Source organism: Crinia signifera, chromosome 7 (genome assembly GCF_055691185.1).
Source record: "Crinia signifera chromosome 7, ASM5569118v1, whole genome shotgun sequence".
In the NCBI taxonomy this organism is placed as follows: domain Eukaryota; kingdom Metazoa; phylum Chordata; class Amphibia; order Anura; family Myobatrachidae; genus Crinia; species Crinia signifera.
In genome coordinates, this window is record NC_139223.1 from 13,083,308 (window position 1) to 13,106,628 (window position 23,321).

Genomic DNA, 23,321 nt, shown 5'->3' on the forward strand with positions numbered 1-23,321 from the left:
GCACTATGGAGGTTATTCTGATCGTAGCGGCCAAACGTGCGTACGTTCGCTATTAACGTACGCTATCCGTACGCGGCCGTTGGGGTTAAGTCCACCCACAACTCAGCCGCATACGTACGGCCAGAAACAACGTCAAAGGGGAGTGGCGTACAATTGAGCGTACGCCAACGTACACGGACGGGCCAGCCCTTACACTCCGACAACTGGCATACAATTGAGCGTACGCCACCGTTTACGGACGTCTCTCGTCCGTCTTCCCACCGACTTCTTGCGGCTATCTGAGCGTACGCCAGCTTGCACGGACGGGTCCCTATTGTTTTCAATAGAAAACTCAGCTTATGTCACCGCTCGTGAGAGTGAGCGTACGTCCGTGTACGCTGACATACCCTTCACATATATGGACCTGCAAATCTTGCCTTTCAACTATAATTATGAAAATTAATTAATTGATTGAATTAATTAATGTGCAAAATAGTGGGCATGGCCTTAAAACATTGCTGAAACATCCTTTGTAGGTGTTAGATGTGGTTTATGTTATTGTATCATAAATACAAAACCTATGTTTGTATTAGAGTGAACACGTTGACACATGTCGACTTGTGTAGATTGAGTGTGCTACTGTGTAAAGTCTATGAAAGCACGTAGTGAATGTGTATAACTGTTTAACAAATACCTACCTTAGCATATATAAGCAGGTCTTAAAAAGATTCTCACCTTAAATTAAACAAACCTTTAAATGTAGAGAAGTATAGAAACATAAGCTTCCAATGTGTTTGAGTGCTGTGTGTGGCTTGCAGGTAGTGAAATCATGGTTTGGACTTAATAGACTGCAGCATTGGTTATTACATTCAGGTGTATGTGTTTGAGTAGTAATCAGCGTAAATTAGCAAACCCAGGCGCACGCTGGCATGCGGTATCTGTAGGGGTGGTCTGAGGTGGCGGTTGGCGGCCGCCTGTTTTGTGTCCGAAATGAACGGTGCTTTAGTCGATCGTGCGGTAGTAGCACCGCTCATTTTTGGTGCACACCCCCGTGTACGCCCATATTTACGCCCATTTTCCCTCATTATTTCGGCCGCTCCCCTCAACACGCCCCTATGCCGCCCCCAATGCCCGTACTCTCGCGTACAGGTTTTTTCGCACTGAGAGACCCGTCCGTAAGCGTTGTGGAGTGTTCGCGCCTGCGCATTAGCGAATGTACGCATGCGCAGATCATGAAAAACCCCGGAACGTACGCGTACGGCCCGGCCGCACCAACCAGAATAAGGCCCTTAGTGTGCTGTAGGTGGTACAAAACTCATAGGGGTGTATTCAATGCGGCCAGTGAGGGGTTAAACGGTGAGGATCACTGAAAACAAATGATCCTCACGATTTAACCCCGTGCCAGCAGCTCACCCTATTCTACGTTCCGGGGAATCCTCGCTATCAGAGGACAGCGTAAGGCAATGGTTCCCAAACTTTTTTTTGAATCATGGCACCCTATAGTATCAGAATTTTATCCACGGCACCCCTAGGCTAATAGTTTCTTATTAAGAATTTAAGAAAAAATCTGAATTAAAATAATTGTTTTTATTAAGTCATGTTTAGGTTTAATTATGCGGGTGAGGCACAGAATTAGCTTCTGTTTGTCCACACATTTTATTATCAGCCATAAGCACTTGTTTAGCTTGTTATAATTACCATCATTAATTTGAATTGGTCCTGGACCACCAACCAAAGGCACCCCTACAGTAGTCCCAAGGCACTCCTGGGGCAAATGCCAGAAGAACTGATGGCCAGGTGGGCCAATTTGTCCACCCGGGGCCAACTGGAAGTGGCAGCACCGCCTCCCGATCGGTGCAAAGAGAGAGCCGCTGGACTCGGCGCAAGTCCAGCGGCTCTCTCTGTGCGCCGAGCAGGTCCAGGAGAGATGCATGTCAGAATCGCAGTATGTAACTGGAGCGTGCACAAATGTCAGGGCCATTTCAGAGGCCCGTCCATCCAGTGGCGGAACTATGGAGGGTGCAGGGGGTGCAATTGCTATGGGGTCCAAGATGTGGAGAATAAGTGGCAGACACTAAAAATAGCGTCTGTCACTTTAAGAAGCGCTGATCTGCTCAGTAATTAAATGACCAAGTTTTTAGCAAAAAATATAAAGCATTTTATTAAAACAACATAACAAGACAATTTATATTCCCCCCCATATACAATTCATGTGCACAATAAATGACAGACAGACAGGACAAACAACAATAAACATATAGTAAAAGCTTGGTTAGCTGGGATTGCCGTTTGATTCAGTCACTTATATTTGTGGCAATAAATGAGGCTTTATGAAAAATAGCTATGAGGCTTTATAAGGTGTTTTTTATAGTTACCGGTCCTGTACACTTGATTCCATTAGATAGCGCTATTGTAAGAGTAAGTGGGACTCAGGTCAGTCTCTCCAAGAATTACCAGATATAAACTCCGGATTAGCTGCAGTGGGGACCTTCTCCTGCTGGACCAGCCAGCTGGGTGAATGATTTGTAATCCACGTGTGATGCGCTCTTACAGGATATGTGCAGGAACAGCGGTGAATAGGGCCCAAAAACGCGTTTCTCCGCCTGTCACTGGAATCGGCGGCTTCCTCAGTCTGAGCCCATAAATGTAGAGCAAGCATTTTTATAGCGGCGATATTCGTGCCTTTCCTTTTACCCGCACTTCCGGGTTGCGCTCCAAGCCTCACTATCATTCTCATGTATTTATAGGCTCCCGCGGCCATTTTGTCCATTGCGCTTCAAGCCTCACTTGTGCTCCGGGATCATAGCAATTATTAGCCCACAAATACAAGCCTCATTTGCATATCTGAAAAACGGATTATATTCTTTTGTAACTATATTCATAGTCCTTATGCCCATCGAAAATCCACCATGCCTCAATCTCATGCTGATTTTTTGCCTCTTTATTTGATTTGTTGTATATACCACAGCAACTGTCATATCAATATAGCAGCCGGCAATCCTTAAAGAGACATACTCACATAAAACATAGAGACACAAAAATAACAGCAGCAACAAAATCCCTCAAATTATATTAATAAATAATACCTAAATATTTAATAAATAATAATAATCATTATTAAAATACTCAAAATTAATGGACATAAAAAAATGGTCATGAAAATTAATTAATAACAATTGACGTATTCTGGGGAACTCTTCAGTTTTAACAGTGATGTTTTCATATATATTAGGATGGAGTTGTAACCGTCCATGGGAATATAGATATATTGGGCAGCATGCATGGAATCATAAAATAACATAAAAATATACATATCTCTATACATGTTCTAAATAATAATAGTCACTCAATTAGCCAATTTAATCAAATGATTAACCCCTGTGACAAGACTGAGCCCCCCCCCCCCCCCCTCCCCCCCAAAAAATAACCTTTTTACACTTATCCCACAATATCCCTTATTATATAATATTTATAATGTGATAGAGTGTTTATGGTGATTGGTTACCCTGTTAACCTTAAATTAATCCATAAACTAACCAACCTCCCCCCACAGTTATTTAAATTATTAGATTAAAACCCCTAAACCTAGACAAATAATAAATTCCATTGTGCCAACCCCACATATCATGGATATTACCTGCTACATAATACATGAGAAAATATGTCCCACCCTAACCCTACCCATCCCCCTTATCAGGATACATTCTAACTTTTTATTATTAATAACATAACACCAACAATACAAATTTAAATACCGTTCAGCTCTATTGTGTCATTTAATCCCAATGGACTCAGGGTTTTTAAACAAAAAATCCAGTAGGCCTCCCTCCTACACAGTTGGACGTATCTATCCCCACCCCGCGGTGTACTCACAACATGTTCAATCCCTATCATATGAACCCCCTTCATACTTCCCCTTTGGCAACCGGCCATGCGTCTATAAAGGCTATTATTCCTGCTCATTTTTGTAATGTTTCTTTTATGCTCCATATATCTAATGTGGAGATTTCTAATAGTGCGGCCTACATACTGCAGGCCGCACCCACAAGTCAAGAGATAGATTATGTATTTAGTCCTACAATTAATAAAGGTTTTTATTGGGAAGGTTTCGCCGGAGACATAGGATGGGAAGCTGGTATATTTTTTCTCGGAAGTTAAGCAGGAACTACATGAACCCCCCACCCCCCCCTCCCCGCATCTATGGTAGCCCTCTGGTTTGGGTGGGAGCCAGGTAGCTCCTACCTTATCTCGTTTATCTTTTTTCTTGAAAAAACTCGGCGCTAATCTCTCTTTTAAATTGCGTGCTCTCCTAAAGACTATTGTATTATCAAAATCAATTTCTTTAGTCAGAATTTCGTCTGACTTTAACAAATACAGATTCTTTTTGAGTATCTTTTTAATCTCTAGTGCTTTCGTATTATATTGTGTTACAAACACCGCCTTCCTGTCCCTACGGCTCTTCTGTTTCCCTTCTCTAGTCTCCTGTGTTCCCACATCTAAGCCTAGCAATTTATCCCTATCCATCTTCTCCACTACCTCCATGGACTCCTGCAATAATTTGGGGGGTAGCCCTGCTCAAGGAAAGACTGGCGCATATTCTCACTTTGTCTTTTGAATGCTCCATTTGTTGAGCAATTACGCTTTATCCGCATGAATTGACTCTTGGGGATATTAGATTTCCACTTTTTATAGTGGTTACTCTGAAAATTGAGGTACCTATTTTGGTCCACACTTTTGATATAAGTCTCAGTTTGCACTTTGTCTCCTTCTATCGTGAGGGCGATATCCAGGAAATTAACACTGCTTTGATGAAAAGTACTAGTGAATTTTAATCCGTAACTATTATTATTAAGACTATTTGTGAATTGTGTAACAGAATCTAAATCCCCATCCCAAACAAAAAACAAATCATCTATATACCTGCCATAAAGGACCAAGTTCGCCCCAAGCTCCGCCCCCCATATATGATGTTCCTCGAATTGTCCCATGAATAAATTCGCGAAGCTAGGGGCGAACCTGGTCCCCATAGCTGTGCCCATAAGTTGTAAATAATAATGTGAATCAAAAATAAAATAATTGTGCATCAAAATAAATCTAATGGATTGTGTTATAAAATCCACCAGGTCGTCCGAGACCGCAGGATCTCTTGACAGATAGTATTCAACGGCTTTAATGCCCAATTCATGATCTATATTTGAATAGAGCGCCTCAACATCGCTAGTTATGAAATAATAGCTGTCCTTCCATTGTAAATCTTTAATCATTTTTAAAAAATGAGTTGTATCCTTGATGTATGATTGCAACTCTTGGACATACTTTTGTAGATAGCTATCCACAAAAAATGAGAGATTATTTGTCATAGAGCCTATTCCTGCGATAATCGGACGACCTGGTGGATTCACCAGTGTTTTGTGGATTTGGGGTCCGGGCCTTTGGGGGGCCCGAGGGCTCTGCAGGCACCCCCTGCACCCTTTTATTCTATTCGAGCAATGCCGCACGGGCGTCCATCCCTGCTGTTACCCAATATCCTTCAGCAGTTAGCCCTGCAAATACACTGTGTACCCCTGCATGTCTGCATACTGTTACCGGTGCCCAAGTGCAGCAGTAGCAGAGCGATGCACATTGGATGTTATACACTAAAGTCCCATACACACTGGGCGATTTTGAGATGAAAGTCACTTAAACTTGGTGTTTCCGTCCAGTGTGTATGGCCCGGCGATGAGAGGTGATGCTGGGAAAGCCATTCCCAGGTTGATGCGCATTCATGTGAAAAATCATGGGACTTTCAAGAGCTGTAAAAAGGGGTATAATTGGGGTCACATCTGGTTAATAAAATGACATGCATTTTGGTCGGCCATTTAAACAGCATGTCAACCTTTTTTTGTCGAACATATGGGGCTGACCTAGTGACTGCCAACCTAATCATCCAACCACACCCCACGCTGAGAAACAAGAGCACAGGAGACTGGAGAGCTCGGACTGACACAGCACTGAGCACAGAGATGAGCCAGAGAGGAGAGCGCGCAAGGAGACGCTGCTAGAGATGGCTAGTGAATCGCTGCCTCGACTCAGTGACTCGAACCATTAAGCTGAATACATGATTTGAGTTAGTCACTGTGGGAAGAGCCGAGACAGCAGCAGCAGCATTATAGCATAGTAAGCTCAGCCCATCCTCTCTGAATCGTCAGGCTCTGCAGGAAAAAGGAGAACGCAGTAACAGCTGAGTCCAAGTTAAGTCTATGCTGTGAGCCGTGCACTGTCTCCCTGTGCCTGCAATTCCACACTACTCATGAGCCCAGCCACTGACTAACTTCCTGTCTGACGGCACACAGCACACACTGAGGGACAGAGCCTCTGCAAGTCCCTGAGTGTGCTGTGAGCCGTGCACTGTCTCCCTGTGCCTGTAATTACATATGAGAAGTGACTCAAGAGCCGTGTCACTGTTTCAACACACTGAACTGAGCTGAGCCGTGCGGCTCAACTCATTCCAACGAATCGTCTTGCCCAAGACTAGACGCTGCAGCCGGCCAGGTGAGGAAAGCGCGCGCATACAGAGACGGTGCTGTCTGGAGCGCGCATAGCTCGGGATACAGTGACAGCCCTGTGACAGTCAGGCAGCCAATAGAGTGACCGGCAGGAAATTGTCTGGCGTTCGAACTTTATTGTTGGCCTCGTGGTTTCACTTTCTAACACTGCAGAGCTGTGTATTTTGTTTATGGCGGGAGAACGAGTGACGGCTGCTGCAGATTCAGGTGCATGATATACCGTAACCAGGGGGGAGGGAGAGGAATGAAGTACAGGGGAGGACAGGTGGGGGGTGTCTGAGGACAGGTGTACATGCATACCTCCCAACATGAGCATCTCCAGGAGGGACACATTGATCTGCTTCTGGATTTTCCTCACAATTAATGATTGCCAGCACCTGTTTTAAACAGGTTTATTGATAAGAAAGGTGTTAAACACAGGTGATGGTAATCATAAATGAAGAGGGAAGTCCAGAAACAGAGCAATGTGTCCCTCCTGGAGAGGCTCATGTGGGGGAGGGGAATGAGGTACAGGGAAGGACAGGTAGGTGGGGGGGGGGGGTGTACATGTGGGGGAGGGGAATGAGGTACAGGGGAGGGGAATGAGGTACAATGGAGGACAGGTATGTGGGGGGGTCTGAGGTACAGGGGAGGACAGATGTACATGTGGGGGGAGGATAATGAGGTACAGGGGAGGACAGGTATGTGGGGGGTCTGAGGACAGGTGTACATGTGGGGGAGGGGAATGAGGTACAGGGGAGGACAGGTATGTGGGGGGGGTTCTAATGTACAGGGGAGGACAGGTGTACATGTGGGGGGAGGGGAATGAGGTACACTGGAGGACAGGTATGTGGGGGGGTTCTGAGGTACAGGGGAGGACAGGTGTACATGTGGGGGGAGGGGAATGAGGTACAATGGAGGACAGGTATGTGTGGGGGGTCCTGAGGACAGGTGTACATGTGGGGGAGGGGAATGAGGTACACTGGAGGACAGGTATGTGGGGGGGGTTCTAATGTACAGGGGAGGACAGGTGTACATGTGGGGGGAGGGGAATGAGGTACACTGGAGGACAGGTATGTGGGGGGGTTCTGAGGTACAGGGGAGGACAGGTGTACATGTGGGGGGAGGGGAATGAGGTACAATGGAGGACAGGTATGTGTGGGGGGTCCTGAGGACAGGTGTACATGTGGGGGAGGGGAATGAGGTACACTGGAGGGCAGGTATGTGGGGAAGGGGGGTCTGAGGTACAGGGGAGGACAGATGTACATGTGGGGGAGGGGAATGAGGTACAGGGGAGGACAGGTGTTCATGTGGGGGGAGGGAAATGAGTTACAATGGAGGACAGGTATGTGGGGGGGTCTGAGGTACAGGGGAGGACAGGTGTACATGTGGGGGGATGGGAATGAGGTACAGGGGAGGACAGGTATGTGGGAGGGGGTTCTGAGGTACAGGGGAGGACAGGTGTACATGTGGGGGGAGGGGAATGAGGTACAATGGAGGACAGGTATGTGGGGGGTCTGAGGTACACTGGAGGACAGGTACGTGGGGGGGTCTGAGGTACAGGGGAGGACAGGTATACATGTGGTGGGAGGGGAATGAGGTACAGGGGAGGACATTTGTACATGTGGGGGGAGGGGAATGAGGTACACTGGAGGACAGGTATGTGGGGGGGTTCTGAGGTACAGGGGAGGACAGGTGTACATGTGGGGGGAGGGGAATGAGGTACAATGGAGGACAGGTATGTGGGGGGGGTCTGAGGTACAGGGGAGGACAGGTGTACATGTGGGGGGATGGGAATGAGGTACAGGGGAGGACAGGTATGTGGGGGGGTTCTGAGGTACAGGGGAGGACAGGTGTACATGTGGGGGGAGGGGAATGAGGTACAATGGAGGACAGGTATGTGGGGGGTCTGAGGTACACTGGAGGACAGGTATGTGGGGGGGGGTCTGAGGTACAGGGGAGGACAGGTGTACATGTGGTGGGAGGGGAATGAGGTACAGGGGAGGACAGGTGTACATTTGGGGGGAGGGGAATGAGGTACACTGGAGGACAGGTATCTGGGGGGGGTGTCTGAGGACAGGTGTACATGTGGGGGAGGGGAATGAGGTACACGGCAGAACAGATTTGAATGTGGGGGAGGAAATGAGGTACACTGGAGGACAGGTATGTGGGGGGGGGGTCTGAGGTACACGGGAGGAAAGGTGTGCATATAGGGAGGGGGGCTAAGGTACATGAGAGGACAGGTGTGTGTGTGTGTAGGGGAGCTATGGTACATGGGAGGACAGGTGTACATGTGGGGAGGGAGGGTCTAATGTACACGGGGAAAGGTGTGAGTGGAGCACTAGGGTACATTGGAGGACAGGTGGGTGGGGGGGTCTGAGGTACAGGGGAGGACAGGTATACATGTGGTGGGAGGGGAATGAGGTACAGGGGAGGACATTTGTACATGTGGGGGGAGGGGAATGAGGTACACTGGAGGACAGGTATGTGGGGGGGTTCTGAGGTACAGGGGAGGACAGGTGTACATGTGGGGGGAGGGGAATGAGGTACAATGGAGGACAGGTATGTGGGGGGGGTCTGAGGTACAGGGGAGGACAGGTGTACATGTGGGGGGATGGGAATGAGGTACAGGGGAGGACAGGTATGTGGGGGGGTTCTGAGGTACAGGGGAGGACAGGTGTACATGTGGGGGGAGGGGAATGAGGTACAATGGAGGACAGGTATGTGGGGGGTCTGAGGTACACTGGAGGACAGGTATGTGGGTGGGGGGTCTGAGGTACAGGGGAGGACAGGTGTACATGTGGTGGGAGGGGAATGAGGTACAGGGGAGGACAGGTGTACATTTGGGGGGAGGGGAATGAGGTACACTGGAGGACAGGTATCTGGGGGGGGTGTCTGAGGACAGGTGTACATGTGGGGGAGGGGAATGAGGTACACGGCAGAACAGATTTGAATGTGGGGGAGGAAATGAGGTACACTGGAGGACAGGTATGTGGGGGGGGGGTCTGAGGTACACGGGAGGAAAGGTGTGCATATAGGGAGGGGGGCTAAGGTACATGAGAGGACAGGTGTGTGTGTGTGTAGGGGAGCTATGGTACATGGGAGGACAGGTGTACATGTGTGGAGGGAGGGTCTAATGTACACGGGGAAAGGTGTGAGTGGAGCACTAGGGTACATTGGAGGACAGGTGGGTGGGGCCTTGAGGTACACTGGAGGACAGGTATGTGGGGGGATCTGAGGTACAGGAGAGGACAGGTGTGCATGTGGGGGGAGGGGAATGAGGCACACGGGAGGACAGGTGTGAATGGGGGGAGGGGTCTGAGTTATATCGGAGGACAGGTGTGCATGTAGGGAGGGGGCTAATGTACATGGGAAGACAGGTGGGGGAGGGGGGCTATGGTACATGGGGGGGGTCTAATGTAGTGTTCCTGCTAGGAAATGGGCAGGGTGGTGCTGCACGGGGACATCATAAAGTGGGCGGACCAGGCCCGCCGACGTCACCGTTGTGGGTGGGCCCGGGCCCGCCGGCCTCACAAAGGGGGTTGGGACCGGGTTGTGACATCATGAAAGGGGCGGGCCCAGCTGCCGACGTCACAAAAGGGAGCGGGCCCGGCCGCCGCCATCAGGAAAGTAGGCTTGCTGGACCCGTCGACATTGCCAAAAGGGGAGGGCATCTACGGTGGCGCTGGGCTTCCGCCAGGGACAGGCAGCAGGCTGTTTTAGCAGGGTGCTGCTAGAGGGACAGGGAACATTTTTTCCCTTAAAAATTGGGCAGGGTGCAGCACCTCGTTAAAACAGCCTAGCGTGAACACTATCTAATGTACAAGGGAGGAAAGGGTTGGGTGGAGCACTGAGGTACAGTGGAGGACAGGTATGTGGGGGGGGGGGGGGGGGGCTGAGGTACATGGGAGGACATGTGTGCATGTGGTGGGGGGGGGCTATGGTACATGGGAGGATAGGTGTACATGTGGGTGTCTGCTACATGGGAGGATAGGGGGAGGGGAATGAGGCACATGGGAGGACAGGTGTGAATGTGGGGGTCTGAGGTACACTGGAGGACAGGTGGGTGGGGCACTGACGTTCACTGGAGGACAGGTGGGTGGGGTGCTGAGGTACACTGGAGGATAGGTATGTTGGGGGGGGTCTTAGGTACAGGGGAGGACAGGTGTGCATGTGGGGGAGTCTGAGTTACATCGGAGGATAGTTGTGCATGTAGGGAAGACCTGTGGGTGGGCCACTGAGGTACACTGGAGGACAGGTGGGTGGGCCGCTGAGGTACAGTGGAGCACAGGTGGGTGGGGCACCGAGGTACAGTGGAGAACAGGTGGGTGGGGCGCCGAGGTACAGTGGAGCACAGGTGGGTGGGGCGACAAGGTACAGTGGAGCACAGGTGGGTGGGGCACCGAGGTACATTGGAGGACAGGTGGGTATAGCACTGATGTACAGTGGAGGACAGGTGGGTAGAGCACTGATGTACAGTGGAGGACAGGTGGGTGGAGCACTGATGTACAGTGGAGGACAGGTGGGTGGGCCTCCGAGGTACAGTGGAGGACAAATGGTTGGAGCACTGATGTACACTGGAGGACAGGTGGGTGGAGCACTGATGTACAGTGGAGGACAGGTGGGTGGAGCACTGATGTACAGTGGAGGACAGGTGGGTGGAGCACTGATGTACAGTGGAGGACAGGTGGGTGGAGCACTGATGTACAGTGGAGGACAGGTGGGTGGAGCACTGATGTACAGTGGAGGACAGGTGGGTGGAGCACTAATGTACAGTGGAGGACAGGTGGGTGGAGCACTGATGTACAGTGGAGGACAGGTGGGTGGGCCTCCGAGGTACAGTGGAGGACAAATGGTTGGAGCACTGATGTACAGTGGAGGACAGGTGGGTGGAGCACTGATGTACAGTGGAGGACAGGTGGGGGAGCACCAATGTACACTGGAGGACAGGTGGTGGGAGCACCGTTGTACACTGGAGGACAGGTGTGGTGAGCACCGTTGTACACTGGAGGACAGGTGGGGGGAGCACCGTTGTACACTGGAGGACAGGTGGGGGGAGCACCGTTGTACACTGGAGGACAGGTTCATGTGGTGCTGAGGTACAGTAAAAAAACAAACCACAAAAACCAACCTACATATTGCCTCAGTATGCCACGTAGTGGAAGATGCCCAGCTTAAGAACGCTAACCGGTCTATCGGAGCTCCGTTTTCTAGGAAAACACTGGTGTAGCATGTTATATCCAGCTACAGGCACAGTACACAGAATATAGGCAAATATAGAGCAAATCGCTTTACTCCGCAGAAGCTGCTTGTGTGTACTATTTGCATAGGGATGTGAATAAGATGCATTTTTAATGGTAAAAAGACATTTCTACGTGCAGGGAGGCTAGATTAAGTAGACCTATCTGTATAATTGTGTTGTTACTATATAAATAATATAGAAGGTGGGGTGTGACCAACTCAAAAACTACCAGGGGTGATAATAGGGTTAAGAGGTACAGAAGGAAAGTTTTTCATTGTACAGTGTGATACTAGGGTTGTGTAGGCTGTAAGGAGCTTGAGGACCACTTATTGCCCACCCCTGCTGTAAAATGATGTGACATTTCATATACATGAAATATAGGTTTATTTTTTTTGCACACTCAGGTGTTGTCATTTTTCCAGGGGAAGGTGTGGAACTTACTGTGTGCAAGATGGACCATCAAGAACTCCGGCAAACTAAAGGTAAGTAGCACTGTGCTTCTGTGAGGACTGCAGTGCTTTCCTGTCTACAATACAATCCGGCATCTCTCCCAGTGTTACAGTGGCAGGTGTGTCTTCATACTGAGTGTGACATCAGAGCCGGCGTAGTGTGTACACCTTATCAGTGCGATTATATTGCGAAGACTAGACTGGCACATCAGAACAATGTGTCAGCTGCTGATCCAATGGGCAATGGGACCCTGCATCGGCGAGTTCATACACATGCAGGGGCGATGGCAGTATGGCATCGCAGGAGTACACAAATTGTGTATACATACTTTACAATATGGGGGGGGGGGGTCCCGTCTGCGGACGTGAGAGGATGGAGAGTGACAGACTGGTGATGTGGGTGTTTTTGGCTAGGGCCCACATAGCGTGTGTTTTGCAGAATGAAGTAGAACAGGACCAGTTTGGCAGAATGCACCTTATTGGGTTCACACCGGATGTACAGTACCAGTTTTTGGCAGTATTTCCGCGGTAGCAGGGTTTGTGGCACAACCGCACTGTGAAAAAATAGAAAGAAAAGAAATCAGTTTAAATTAGGACGCACTCCTCACCCACCTGGTCCCTTGCGGACTGTCAATAAAAAAATATTTTTACCTATATCTAGGTGTATATTTTATTAGTAATAAGCTTGGTTTGACTTAACCGGTCATTAAATATTTGTATTTATACAATTTTATTAATTATAGACCTTTATAGAATAATTCCCTGTACCAGGGATATCATAGTAGCGAAGAATATTAAAATCAAGTGAAAGTATAAGAAAAGTGAAGAATATTAAAGATTAAAATCGGTATGTGTAATATGTAGCTTGATGACGTTGATTATTGTGTTGCTCTCAAAAGCTAACACTTATTTATGCTTTGAAGCCCGTGTTCCTTAATACCCTGATAAGTATAGGGTGATGCTGTTGTCTGTTGTCTCGTGATGCATATGGGTATCACTGCCTATATGCACGATATTCTTGCGTGATGCCACTGATTAGGTAACCTTGGTGCCCGGAGGCAGAGTTATTTGCCGTACAGCCCAACACCCTGTCCCCAAATGAGATGGTGTTGGTCACAATTAAGGTTCTCTCACCAGGTTAATTGTATACACACGTGACCTCTTAATTTAGTGACACTGTGTGTCTACTAGAAGATTTTATATTTAGCAAAAAAATCTTTGCTGATAAACGTGGCCGTTAGCAGTGATACTTTTATTAGAACAAAGCTGCTGAGCACAGTAAATAGCAGTGTTGTACCTTATAAATGCACTAGGGTTCGTGCCAATTCGATGTTATTCAAGTCTGTTAGTACCAGTCATTAAGCAGTTTAAATATACGCTGGGAATGTACTCACAGCATTGAGGGGGTATTGCGGTTAATTTTCAACACGACTGGATGTTATTTTGCGGCGATATCATATGCCATGTAGTTTGATCCCAAACCTGTGTACGGCATCCCTTAGTATCAGAACTATACTTTATTCCTTATCCCCCTATATAGTGCTGTGGTGAGCTGGCTCCCATTCATATATTGGCGTATATTTACAGAACAGTCTCCGTACTGATCTTTATGTGTACACACCAGGCGATATTCAGACTGTTGGCACTGGATATTTGCACAGTTTATATATGTGTTGGGGATATAATCATAGCACTAGGTGGGTGTTGCAGTTCATAATCAACAGGGAATAACGCTATTTTCCGGGAATATTTATGCCTTATGGTTTGATCCCCAAACCTATGTATGGCGTCCCATATGTTAATAGTGGCGTTTATTCCGTGTCCTTCTATATGATGCTATGATGAATAAACTCCCACCTCAAAACTGGCGGGTGTTTAATAAACAATCTCCGTACTGGTGTTTGTGTATACACACTAGGCAATGTTCAGATTGGATATCTCATATGTTAGCCTCTGATGTTATACTGACGTGTCTTATATTTGTATGAGCATTCAATGTGCTGCTGGCAAACGTGTGCCCTGCAGAACTATAGGCAGGTCCCAGTGGTGATGTTTCAATTTATTCACAATTCACAATCAGAATATACATATACATTCGGAGATACTGGGATTAGCCACACTTTTCCAACTTTATTTTAATGTGATGGCACATTCAGAGTTAAACAGATGCTTCAGTACTTGTATGATGTACCGCAAAGTCATTAGCTGGTCCCATCCATTTAATGCTACATACAGTATACAGACCACGCGATGATTGTACCAATTTTAGAATGCAATAATTTTTCAGACTCCTGATAACTTATGCGGCGTCTACTGCCGTCTAACTGAGTGCATGTATTTGAAGTACATGCGCACGCTTCTTATTCCTGCTATTATTTATACTTGTCTGCGGAGTTTTATAGTTGCACAGCGGGAGTGTGCCTAAATAACGGTTTGCACTCCCTATTTCCCCTTAGTAAGTCAGCCAGAGATCAAGTCTCCTTGGCTAGCGTGCGCTACCGTCCGGTAGCGTTTCAGTTATAGACTGGCTCGCTGCTTAAATTTACACATGCATTGTATTATCACACAGACATAACAGTTATTAACAGGCTACAAATTGCTACATATTACACTGGAGAATGCCAATGCGCATTTCGCTATCTAGCTTTTTCAAGGCGTTACCCTAGGTATCTGGCCCGCCTATCCTTTGCCCTATTTATGGGATTTAGCCCTAAATAGGCGTTCTATGGTTTTGACCAATCATGGTCCAGCCTTCTATTTTCAAACTGAATAGGGCACCTTCATTGGTCACAGTTTCGTGTAAGGGATACGTGCGGAGTTTATTTATTTACTTGTGACAGTACGCTTGTATCATGTAAATCCACTATTCTTTTTATATGCATGATATATGATCGCATCGAGATTAATAAATAAGTACATCCAGCATTAAATACATTTAACGATAGTCCAGTAATATTACGGTAGTTCAAATTGTTGGCCCAAAAAAGAAAGGATTCATTGTATTAATGGGTTAGTTGGTATTAGTGTTTTAAACCACTTGGTATACGTTCTTCTAATTGATTTTTTTATTTCTAGATAACAGCCAAGGACTGTATCTTATTTTACTCATGAGGACACGGCTTGGCAATATCAAAGCCATGCGTATAAAATTTAAAAAAAATTGTTTTCTCACAATACACAAGTTGTAATAAATAAACACCACAAATTCTATTGACACGTGTTATCACCCCCATTTGTTTTTGAATTTTTATATATCTTTTGCACTATTCATTTCATTCAATCTTTCTAAACAATAGTATTAATTTATGCCACATAGGCAACACAATATAGTATTACGTATAAGTACTGCTCAGTGTAAAAATAAAATATTTATACTGTACACATACAGTGGTGATTATTACAGTATAAAAACCTTTAACTTTATTTATCAATTAGAAGAACTTATACCAAGTGGTTTAAAACACTAATACCAACTAACCCATTAATACAATGAATCCTTTCTTTTTTGGGCCAACAATTTGAACTACCGTAATATTACTGGACTATCGTTAAATGTATTTAATGCTGGATGTACTTATTTATTAATCTCGATGCGATCATATATCATGCATATAAAAAGAATAGTGGATTTACATGATACAAGCGTACTGTCACAAGTAAATAAATAAACTCCGCACGTATCCCTTACACGAAACTGTGACCAATGAAGGTGCCCTATTCAGTTTGAAAATAGAAGGCTGGACCATGATTGGTCAAAACCATAGAACGCCTATTTAGGGCTAAATCCCATAAATAGGGCAAAGGATAGGCGGGCCAGATACCTAGGGTAACGCCTTGAAAAAGCTAGATAGCGAAATGCGCATTGGCATTCTCCAGTGTAATATGTAGCAATTTGTAGCCTGTTAATAACTGTTATGTCTGTGTGATAATACAATGCATGTGTAAATTTAAGCAGCGAGCCAGTCTATAACTGAAACGCTACCGGACGGTAGCGCACGCTAGCCAAGGAGACTTGATCTCTGGCTGACTTACTAAGGGGAAATAGGGAGTGCAAACCGTTATTTAGGCACACTCCCGCTGTGCAACTATAAAACTCCGCAGACAAGTATAAATAATAGCAGGAATAAGAAGCGTGCGCATGTACTTCAAATACATGCACTCAGTTAGACGGCAGTAGACGCCGCATAAGTTATCAGGAGTCTGAAAAATTATTGCATTCTAAAATTGGTACAATCATCGCGTGGTCTGTATACTGTATGTAGCATTAAATGGATGGGACCAGCTAATGACTTTGCGGTACATCATACAAGTACTGAAGCATCTGTTTAACTCTGAATGTGCCATCACATTAAAATAAAGTTGGAAAAGTGTGGCTAATCCCAGTATCTCCGAATGTATATGTATATTCTGATTGTGAATTGTGAATAAATTGAAACATCACCACTGGGACCTGCCTATAGTTCTGCAGGGCACACGTTTGCCAGCAGCACATTGAATGCTCATACAAATATAAGACACGTCAGTATAACATCAGAGGCACTGTTAACACGGCAGATGTGGATATGAGATATCCAATCTGAACATTGCCTAGTGTGTATACACAAACACCAGTACGGAGATTGTTTATTAAACACACGCCAGTTTTGAGGTGGGAGTTTATTCATCATAGCATCATATAGAAGGACACGGAATAAACGCCACTATTAACATATGGGACGCCATACATAGGTTTGGGGATCAAACCATAAGGCATAAATATTCCCGGAAAATAGCGTTATTCCCTGTTGATTATGAACTGCAACACCCACCTAGTGCTATGATTATATCCCCAACACATATATAAACTGTGCAAATATCCAGTGCCAACAGTCTGAATATCGCCTGGTGTGTACACATAAAGATCAGTATGGAGACTGTTCTGTAAATATACGCCAATATATGAATGGGAGCCAGCTCACCACAGCACTATATAGGGGGATAAGGAATAAAGTATAGTTCTGATACTAAGGGATGCCGTACACAGGTTTGGGATCAAACTACATGGCATATGATATCGCCGCAAAATAACATCCAGTCGTGTTGACAATTAACCGCAATACCCCCTCAATGCTGTGAGTACATTCCCAGCGTATATTTAAACTGCTTAATGACTGGTACTAACGGACTTGAATAACATCGAATTGGCACGAACCCTAGTGCATTTATAAGGTACAACACTGCTATTTACTGTGCTCAGCAGCTTTGTTCTAATAAAAGTATCACTGCTAACGGCCACGTTTATCAGCAAAGATTTTTTTGCTAAATATAAAATCCTCTAGTAGACACACAGTGTCACTAAATTAAGAGGTCACGTGTGTATACAATTAACCTGGTGAGAGAACCTTAATTGTGACCAACACCATCTCATTTGGGGACAGGGTGTTGGGCTGTACGGCAAATAACTCTGCCTCCGGGCACCAAGGTTACCTAATCAGTGGCATCACGCAAGAACATCGTGCATATAGGCAGTGATACCCATATGCATCACGAGACAACAGACAACAGCATCACCCTATACTTATCAGGGTATTAAGGAACACGGGCTTCAAAGCATAAATAAGTGTTAGCTTTTGAGAGCAACACAATAATCAACGTCATCAAGCTACATATTACACATACCGATTTTAATCTTTAATATTCTTCACTTTTCTTATACTTTCACTTGATTTTAATATTCTTCGCTACTATGATATCCCTGGTACAGGGAATTATTCTATAAAGGTCTATAATTAATACAATTGTATAAATACAAATATTTAATGACCGGTTAAGTCAAACCAAGCTTATTACTAATAAAATATACACCTAGATATTGGTAAAAATATTTTTTATTGACAGTCCGCAAGGGACCAGGTGGGTGAGGAGTGCGTCCTAATTTAAACTGATTTCTTTTCTTTCTATTTTTTCATTGTGTAACTATAAATCAGGGGACAGCAACCTAAACCAGTCAGGAGAGATATTTGTATAAGACTCCTGCCTGGGGTGATTAATATCCATCCACAATTATTACACACATTTCAATTTATGGTGCGGGTCTCCAAACCCTTCTCTCACAACCGCACTGTGTAAGCACATACAGATGTGGCCGTTCTTATCGTTTCCACTGGGGCGCCAACCGCTGGCAGCTGGCACACGGGAGGACGTGGATGCGCTAGCACAGGGGTGGCCAACCCGCGGCTCTCGAGCCGCATGCGGCTCTTCTCCCCTTTTTTTGCGGCTCTGGCGTGCACAGCGCCGCGGCCGCATAAGGAGTGACAGTGACTATATTATTGGCGCTGGAGATGCTGCTGCTGCTACCAGCTTCCTCCTACCGCGAGAGCGCATGCGCCGGGTCACTCCTTATGCAGCCGCGGCCCGGCAGCGCTGATCCGGCGCATGCGCTCTCACGCTAGGAGGACGCTGGAGACAGCATCTCCAGCGCAGTTCAATTATACTCCCTGTGTGTTCGGCTCCTGCTCCCGCTCTGCCTGCCATCCTGATCTCTGGCTGCCCACCACGGTGGTAAGCAGGGCCCTTTCTAAAATGTATTATTTTTAACATTGAGCGGGTACAATACATACTGTATGTATGTATGTATGTATGGGAAGCGGTCATCTATTTGAATGAACTTAGGTCTACAGTCATTAGGTCGACCCCACTATGTTGACTGGCAGGAAGGTCGACCTGACTTAAGGTCGACATGGGCCAAGGTCGACATGACTTAAGGTCGAATTTGCATAAAGGTCGACATGAGGAAGGTCGACTGGTCATAAGGTCGACATGGGTTTTTCACTGTTTTTTGAGCCGACATGTGCCGACAGGTGGTATTTCATCTACCACTAGGGCGCGGTGGGAGAATAAAATAGTGTGCCGATCGCAGCGAGGCACCGTGCCCGAAGCATCGCGAGCGAAGCGAGCGATGCGAGGGTCCGATTCTCATTGCCAACTGTGTCCATGTCGACTGTGTCGACATTCGGATAAAAAAACAGTGAAAAACCCATGTCAACCTTATGACCAGTCGACCTTCCTCATGTCGACCTTTATGCAAATTTGACCTTAAGTCATGTCGACCTTGGCCCATGTCGACCTTAAGTCAGGTCGACCTTCCTGCCAGTCGACCTAGTGGGGTCGACCGAATGACTGTAGACCTAAGTTCATTCTGACAGATGTCCCGATTCTGTATGTATGTGTGTATATATATATATATATATATATATATATATATATATATATATATATATATATATGTATGTATGTATGTGTGTGTGTTTTTATATTGAGGTACAATACATACTTAGTGTTCACTCTAGAAATTTTTTAGGGCAGGGTGCTGACCACGGGGAGGGCACATTTTTCAGTCAGGAAGGCACATTTTAATTTTAAAGGGCAAAACGATGCGATAGATATATATCTATATAGACAGTGGTCGAAGTGGAAATTTTAAAGTGGGGGTATCTAAAAGTGAAGGCTGGGGTGATGTGCGCGCCGAAGGCCACCTAAAATGGGACGTGTCCTTGAGTGTAGTGTGCTCTTATGTACATTATGTTCTCTTATGTACATTATGTACATGTTCTCTTATGTACATTATGCAACACAATAGTAGACCCCCTTATACTTGCCCCTTAAACATTATGCCACAATGAATCAGCCAAAATTCAGTTTAAGGTGCCCATACATGGAGCGATGTGCTCGATGCATTTCGAACTAGATCACATCGCATCTAGTTAAAAAATGTATGCGATGTGCTAAAGCAGCGTCCATTTTGAACTAGATGCAATCTTCTGGGCAGCATGCACCCTCCCCCGTCGCGCTGACACACGGCTCACCTCTTGCAAGGGGGGAGGGTGCATGCTGCCCAGAAGAGCTGGACACAGGACAGGACGGAGCTGAGCCGAGTGTCACTGCCGGGAAGACAATAGTTGCAGCGCCTATTACTATGCAGGGCGCAGGGCGGGCCAAAAAGGGCAGGGCGGAATTTAGCAGGATTTAAAGGGGCAGGGCGCAGCGTCCTGCGAAAGAAGCCTAACGGGAACACTACATACTGTTTGTTTGTATGTGTGTGTGTGTGTGTGTGTGTGTATGTGTATGTATGTATATGTATGTATATATATATATATATATATATATATATATATATATATATGGGGGGGATGACTGGCACTCCGTAATCCAATAAGTCCAATAACCGGGGTGCAGCTGCCAAACAAATGGATACAGGGGGGGTGGGCGGCACTCACGCGGATTTGAGGGAGACACAGGCTGGGGAAGCCGCGGGTAAGTGACATATGGCGCGAATTTACCGGAAGGGGGTGTTGCTTTTTCATTTTGCACTGCACTATATATTTGTATCACAGAGTGTATTTGGTTGTTCCCTGAGGACGGGCAATAGCCCGAAACATGTTGGAGTAATAAACCTCACTTGTTTTTTCATCAAACTCCGAGAGTGCCGCCTGATCGTTATCTTCTATATGTATATATATATATATATATATATATATATATATATATATATATATATGGGGGGGATGACTGGCACTCCGTAATCCAATAAGTCCAATAACCGGGGTGCAGCTGCCAAACAAATGGATACAGGGGGGGTGGGCGGCACTCACGCGGATTTGCACAAATAAAGCACTACCAGACAGATAATGAAGTCGATGTTTCGGACGTCACTCCTTTATCAAGACGAGATAAAGGAGTGACGTCCGAAACGTCGACTTCATTACCTGTCTGGTAGTGCTTTATTTGTGCAAATCCGCGTGAGTGCCGCCCACCCCCCCTGTATATATATATATATATATATATATATATATATATATACACACACACACACACACACTCACACACAGTATGTATTGAACCTCAATATAAAAACATACAATATATATACATATATACTGTGTGTGTGTGTGTGTGTGTGTGTGTGTGTGTGTGTGTGTGTGTGTGTATATATGTATATGTATATATATATATATATTATATATATACACATAAGATAATATACAGATGAGGCCAGTTTTATCTATCCGGCCGGTGCACCACATCTTTCCATCTTGGCGAAATGGTTGACGAGACGGGGACATGCGATTGTCTCACATGCACACGCATCCCATTCTCATCAATCGGCGCACCAAGACAGAAGGATATGGTGCTCTGGTCGGATAGATGAAACTGGCTCGATTTGTATATAGGCCACAACCCATTTATAAATGGGGCGTGGCATTCTGGGAGCTAGGCCACACCCATTTTTTAATGGTTGCGACTCTTTGTCTCAGATGGGTTGGCCACCCCTGCGCTAGCATCTCACACGCTTGTGCGTCTTTTTGCTGAGAATGGGGCACGCGAGCGTGTCGGACGTGCGCGTGTCCCATTCGCCAGCAGAAGATGGCGATCGGCGTGCCGGGAGCCACTCAAATGAGAGCAGCTCCATCTGTGCATTGAAATGTTTGTGTGTGTGTTGTAATCTGGCCAACCTGCTGAACCGCAGCATGCTGCAGAAACACCCGATGGGTGTGGGGCCGCCGCATATGTGTATTCTCCTTCCTAACAAAAAGATCCCGTTGAACGGGACCTGCTAAAATCCTATGTGTGGCCCTAGCCAAGTGGTGGAGAGTGGTATGTTGTGGTGGGAAGAAGGTGGCAGACTGGCAATGTTGGTGTGTAAGGGGGACACTTTTTGGAAATATTTCCAGGGCCACTTTAAATTCCCAGTCCACCCGTGACACCAGGGGTGGGCATTGGAGTGGAATTATCATAAAGTTGCAGACACAATTACAGGAAAAGGCACAAGGGCGGCTGCAACTGTGTCCAACTCAGAATTGGGCTGTATGAGGAGGCATACACTACTCCACGAGGGCTGGTTTTACATCTCAATCCACCCCTGCCCATAGATAATCTAGGGGACTCCTAGGAGCCATGTGGGAAAGATTCATTACCAGATGCTAGTGCAGTGGCGGAAGTCTCGGAGGCAATGGAGTCATTTGCCGCCGGGTGCCACGTTTGAAGGGGACACTCAGCGGCCTGACATCCATTGCCTCTGATAAACGCCACCCCCTGCGCACCGGCAAGAATACTATATCGGAGCAGTGCTGCATTGATAGCAGGCAGCACTGCTCCACGATCTCTGTGAGAAGAGGAGGCGGGACTTCCTGCCTGCCCCTGCCTCCTATTGACAGACCTGTCCTGCAGCCCATCCAGCTCTTCTTCACCTCCGGCTCCCACACAATCTTCTGACTCATGCTACACTACAGTATGGACGGATGCTTCTTTTATAGGTGAGAGGGGGCAGTTGTAGAAGTGTTTGTTAAACTATTTATGTGTAGTGTGTACATCTATATAGGTCTATGTTTATATGCATGTGTTCAGGGGCTGGCTGGCAACTTTTAGCCTGGGGGGCAAATCCAGAGCACTGGCCCATAAGTAGGACCCCACCGGCTGCTCCCCTGTATAATATAAAGACCCCCACAGGCTGCTCCCCCTGTATAATAGGACACAACGGGCTGCTCCCCGTGTTATAATCATAACAGGACACCACAGGCTGCTCCATTGCGTAAAAGACAGAACACCACAGGCTTCTCCCCCTGTATAATATAATAATAGTAATGCCATGACACAAATTATTATACAAGGAGAACAGCCTGTGGTGTCATGGCATTATTATTATATAGAGGGAGCAGCCTGTGGTGTCATGGCATTATTATTATACAGGGGGAGCAGCCTGTGGTGTCATGGCATTATTATTATACAATAATGCCATGGCACCACAGGCTGCTCCCCCTGTATAATAATTTTTGTCATGGCATTACTATTATTATATTATACAGGGGGAGCAGCCTGTGGTGTCATGGCATTACTTTTATATTATACAGGGGGAGCAGCCTGTATTGTCATGACATTATTATTATACAGGGGGAGTAGCCTGTGGTGTCATGGCATTATATTATACAATAATGCCATGACACCACAGGCTGCTCCCCCTGTATAATAATAATAATAATGCCATGACACCACAGGCTGCTCCCCCTGTATAATATAAAAGTAGTGCCATGACACCACAGGCTGCTCCCTCTTTATAATAATTATGCCATGACACCACAGGCTGCTCCCCCT

At 46.3% G+C, this 23,321-nt stretch overlaps 1 protein-coding gene across 2 annotated transcripts in view; it reads left to right on the plus strand.

Annotated features, from left to right (window-relative positions):
- The first annotated feature begins 6,596 nt into the window (after positions 1-6,596).
- The window catches only part of LOC146021367 (uncharacterized), a 41,445-nt gene continuing 24,720 nt past the window's right edge, over positions 6,597-23,321 (plus strand). The window contains exons 1-2 of one of the 2 annotated variants that reach the window (XM_083155153.1): positions 6,597-6,731; positions 12,150-12,227. In XM_083155153.1, coding sequence (XP_083011279.1) covers positions 6,695-6,731; positions 12,150-12,227 — 115 coding nt within the window. In that variant the 5' untranslated portion in view covers positions 6,597-6,694. The remainder of the gene's footprint in view (positions 6,732-12,149; positions 12,228-23,321) is intronic. The other variant, XM_083155154.1, reaches the window with a different exon arrangement.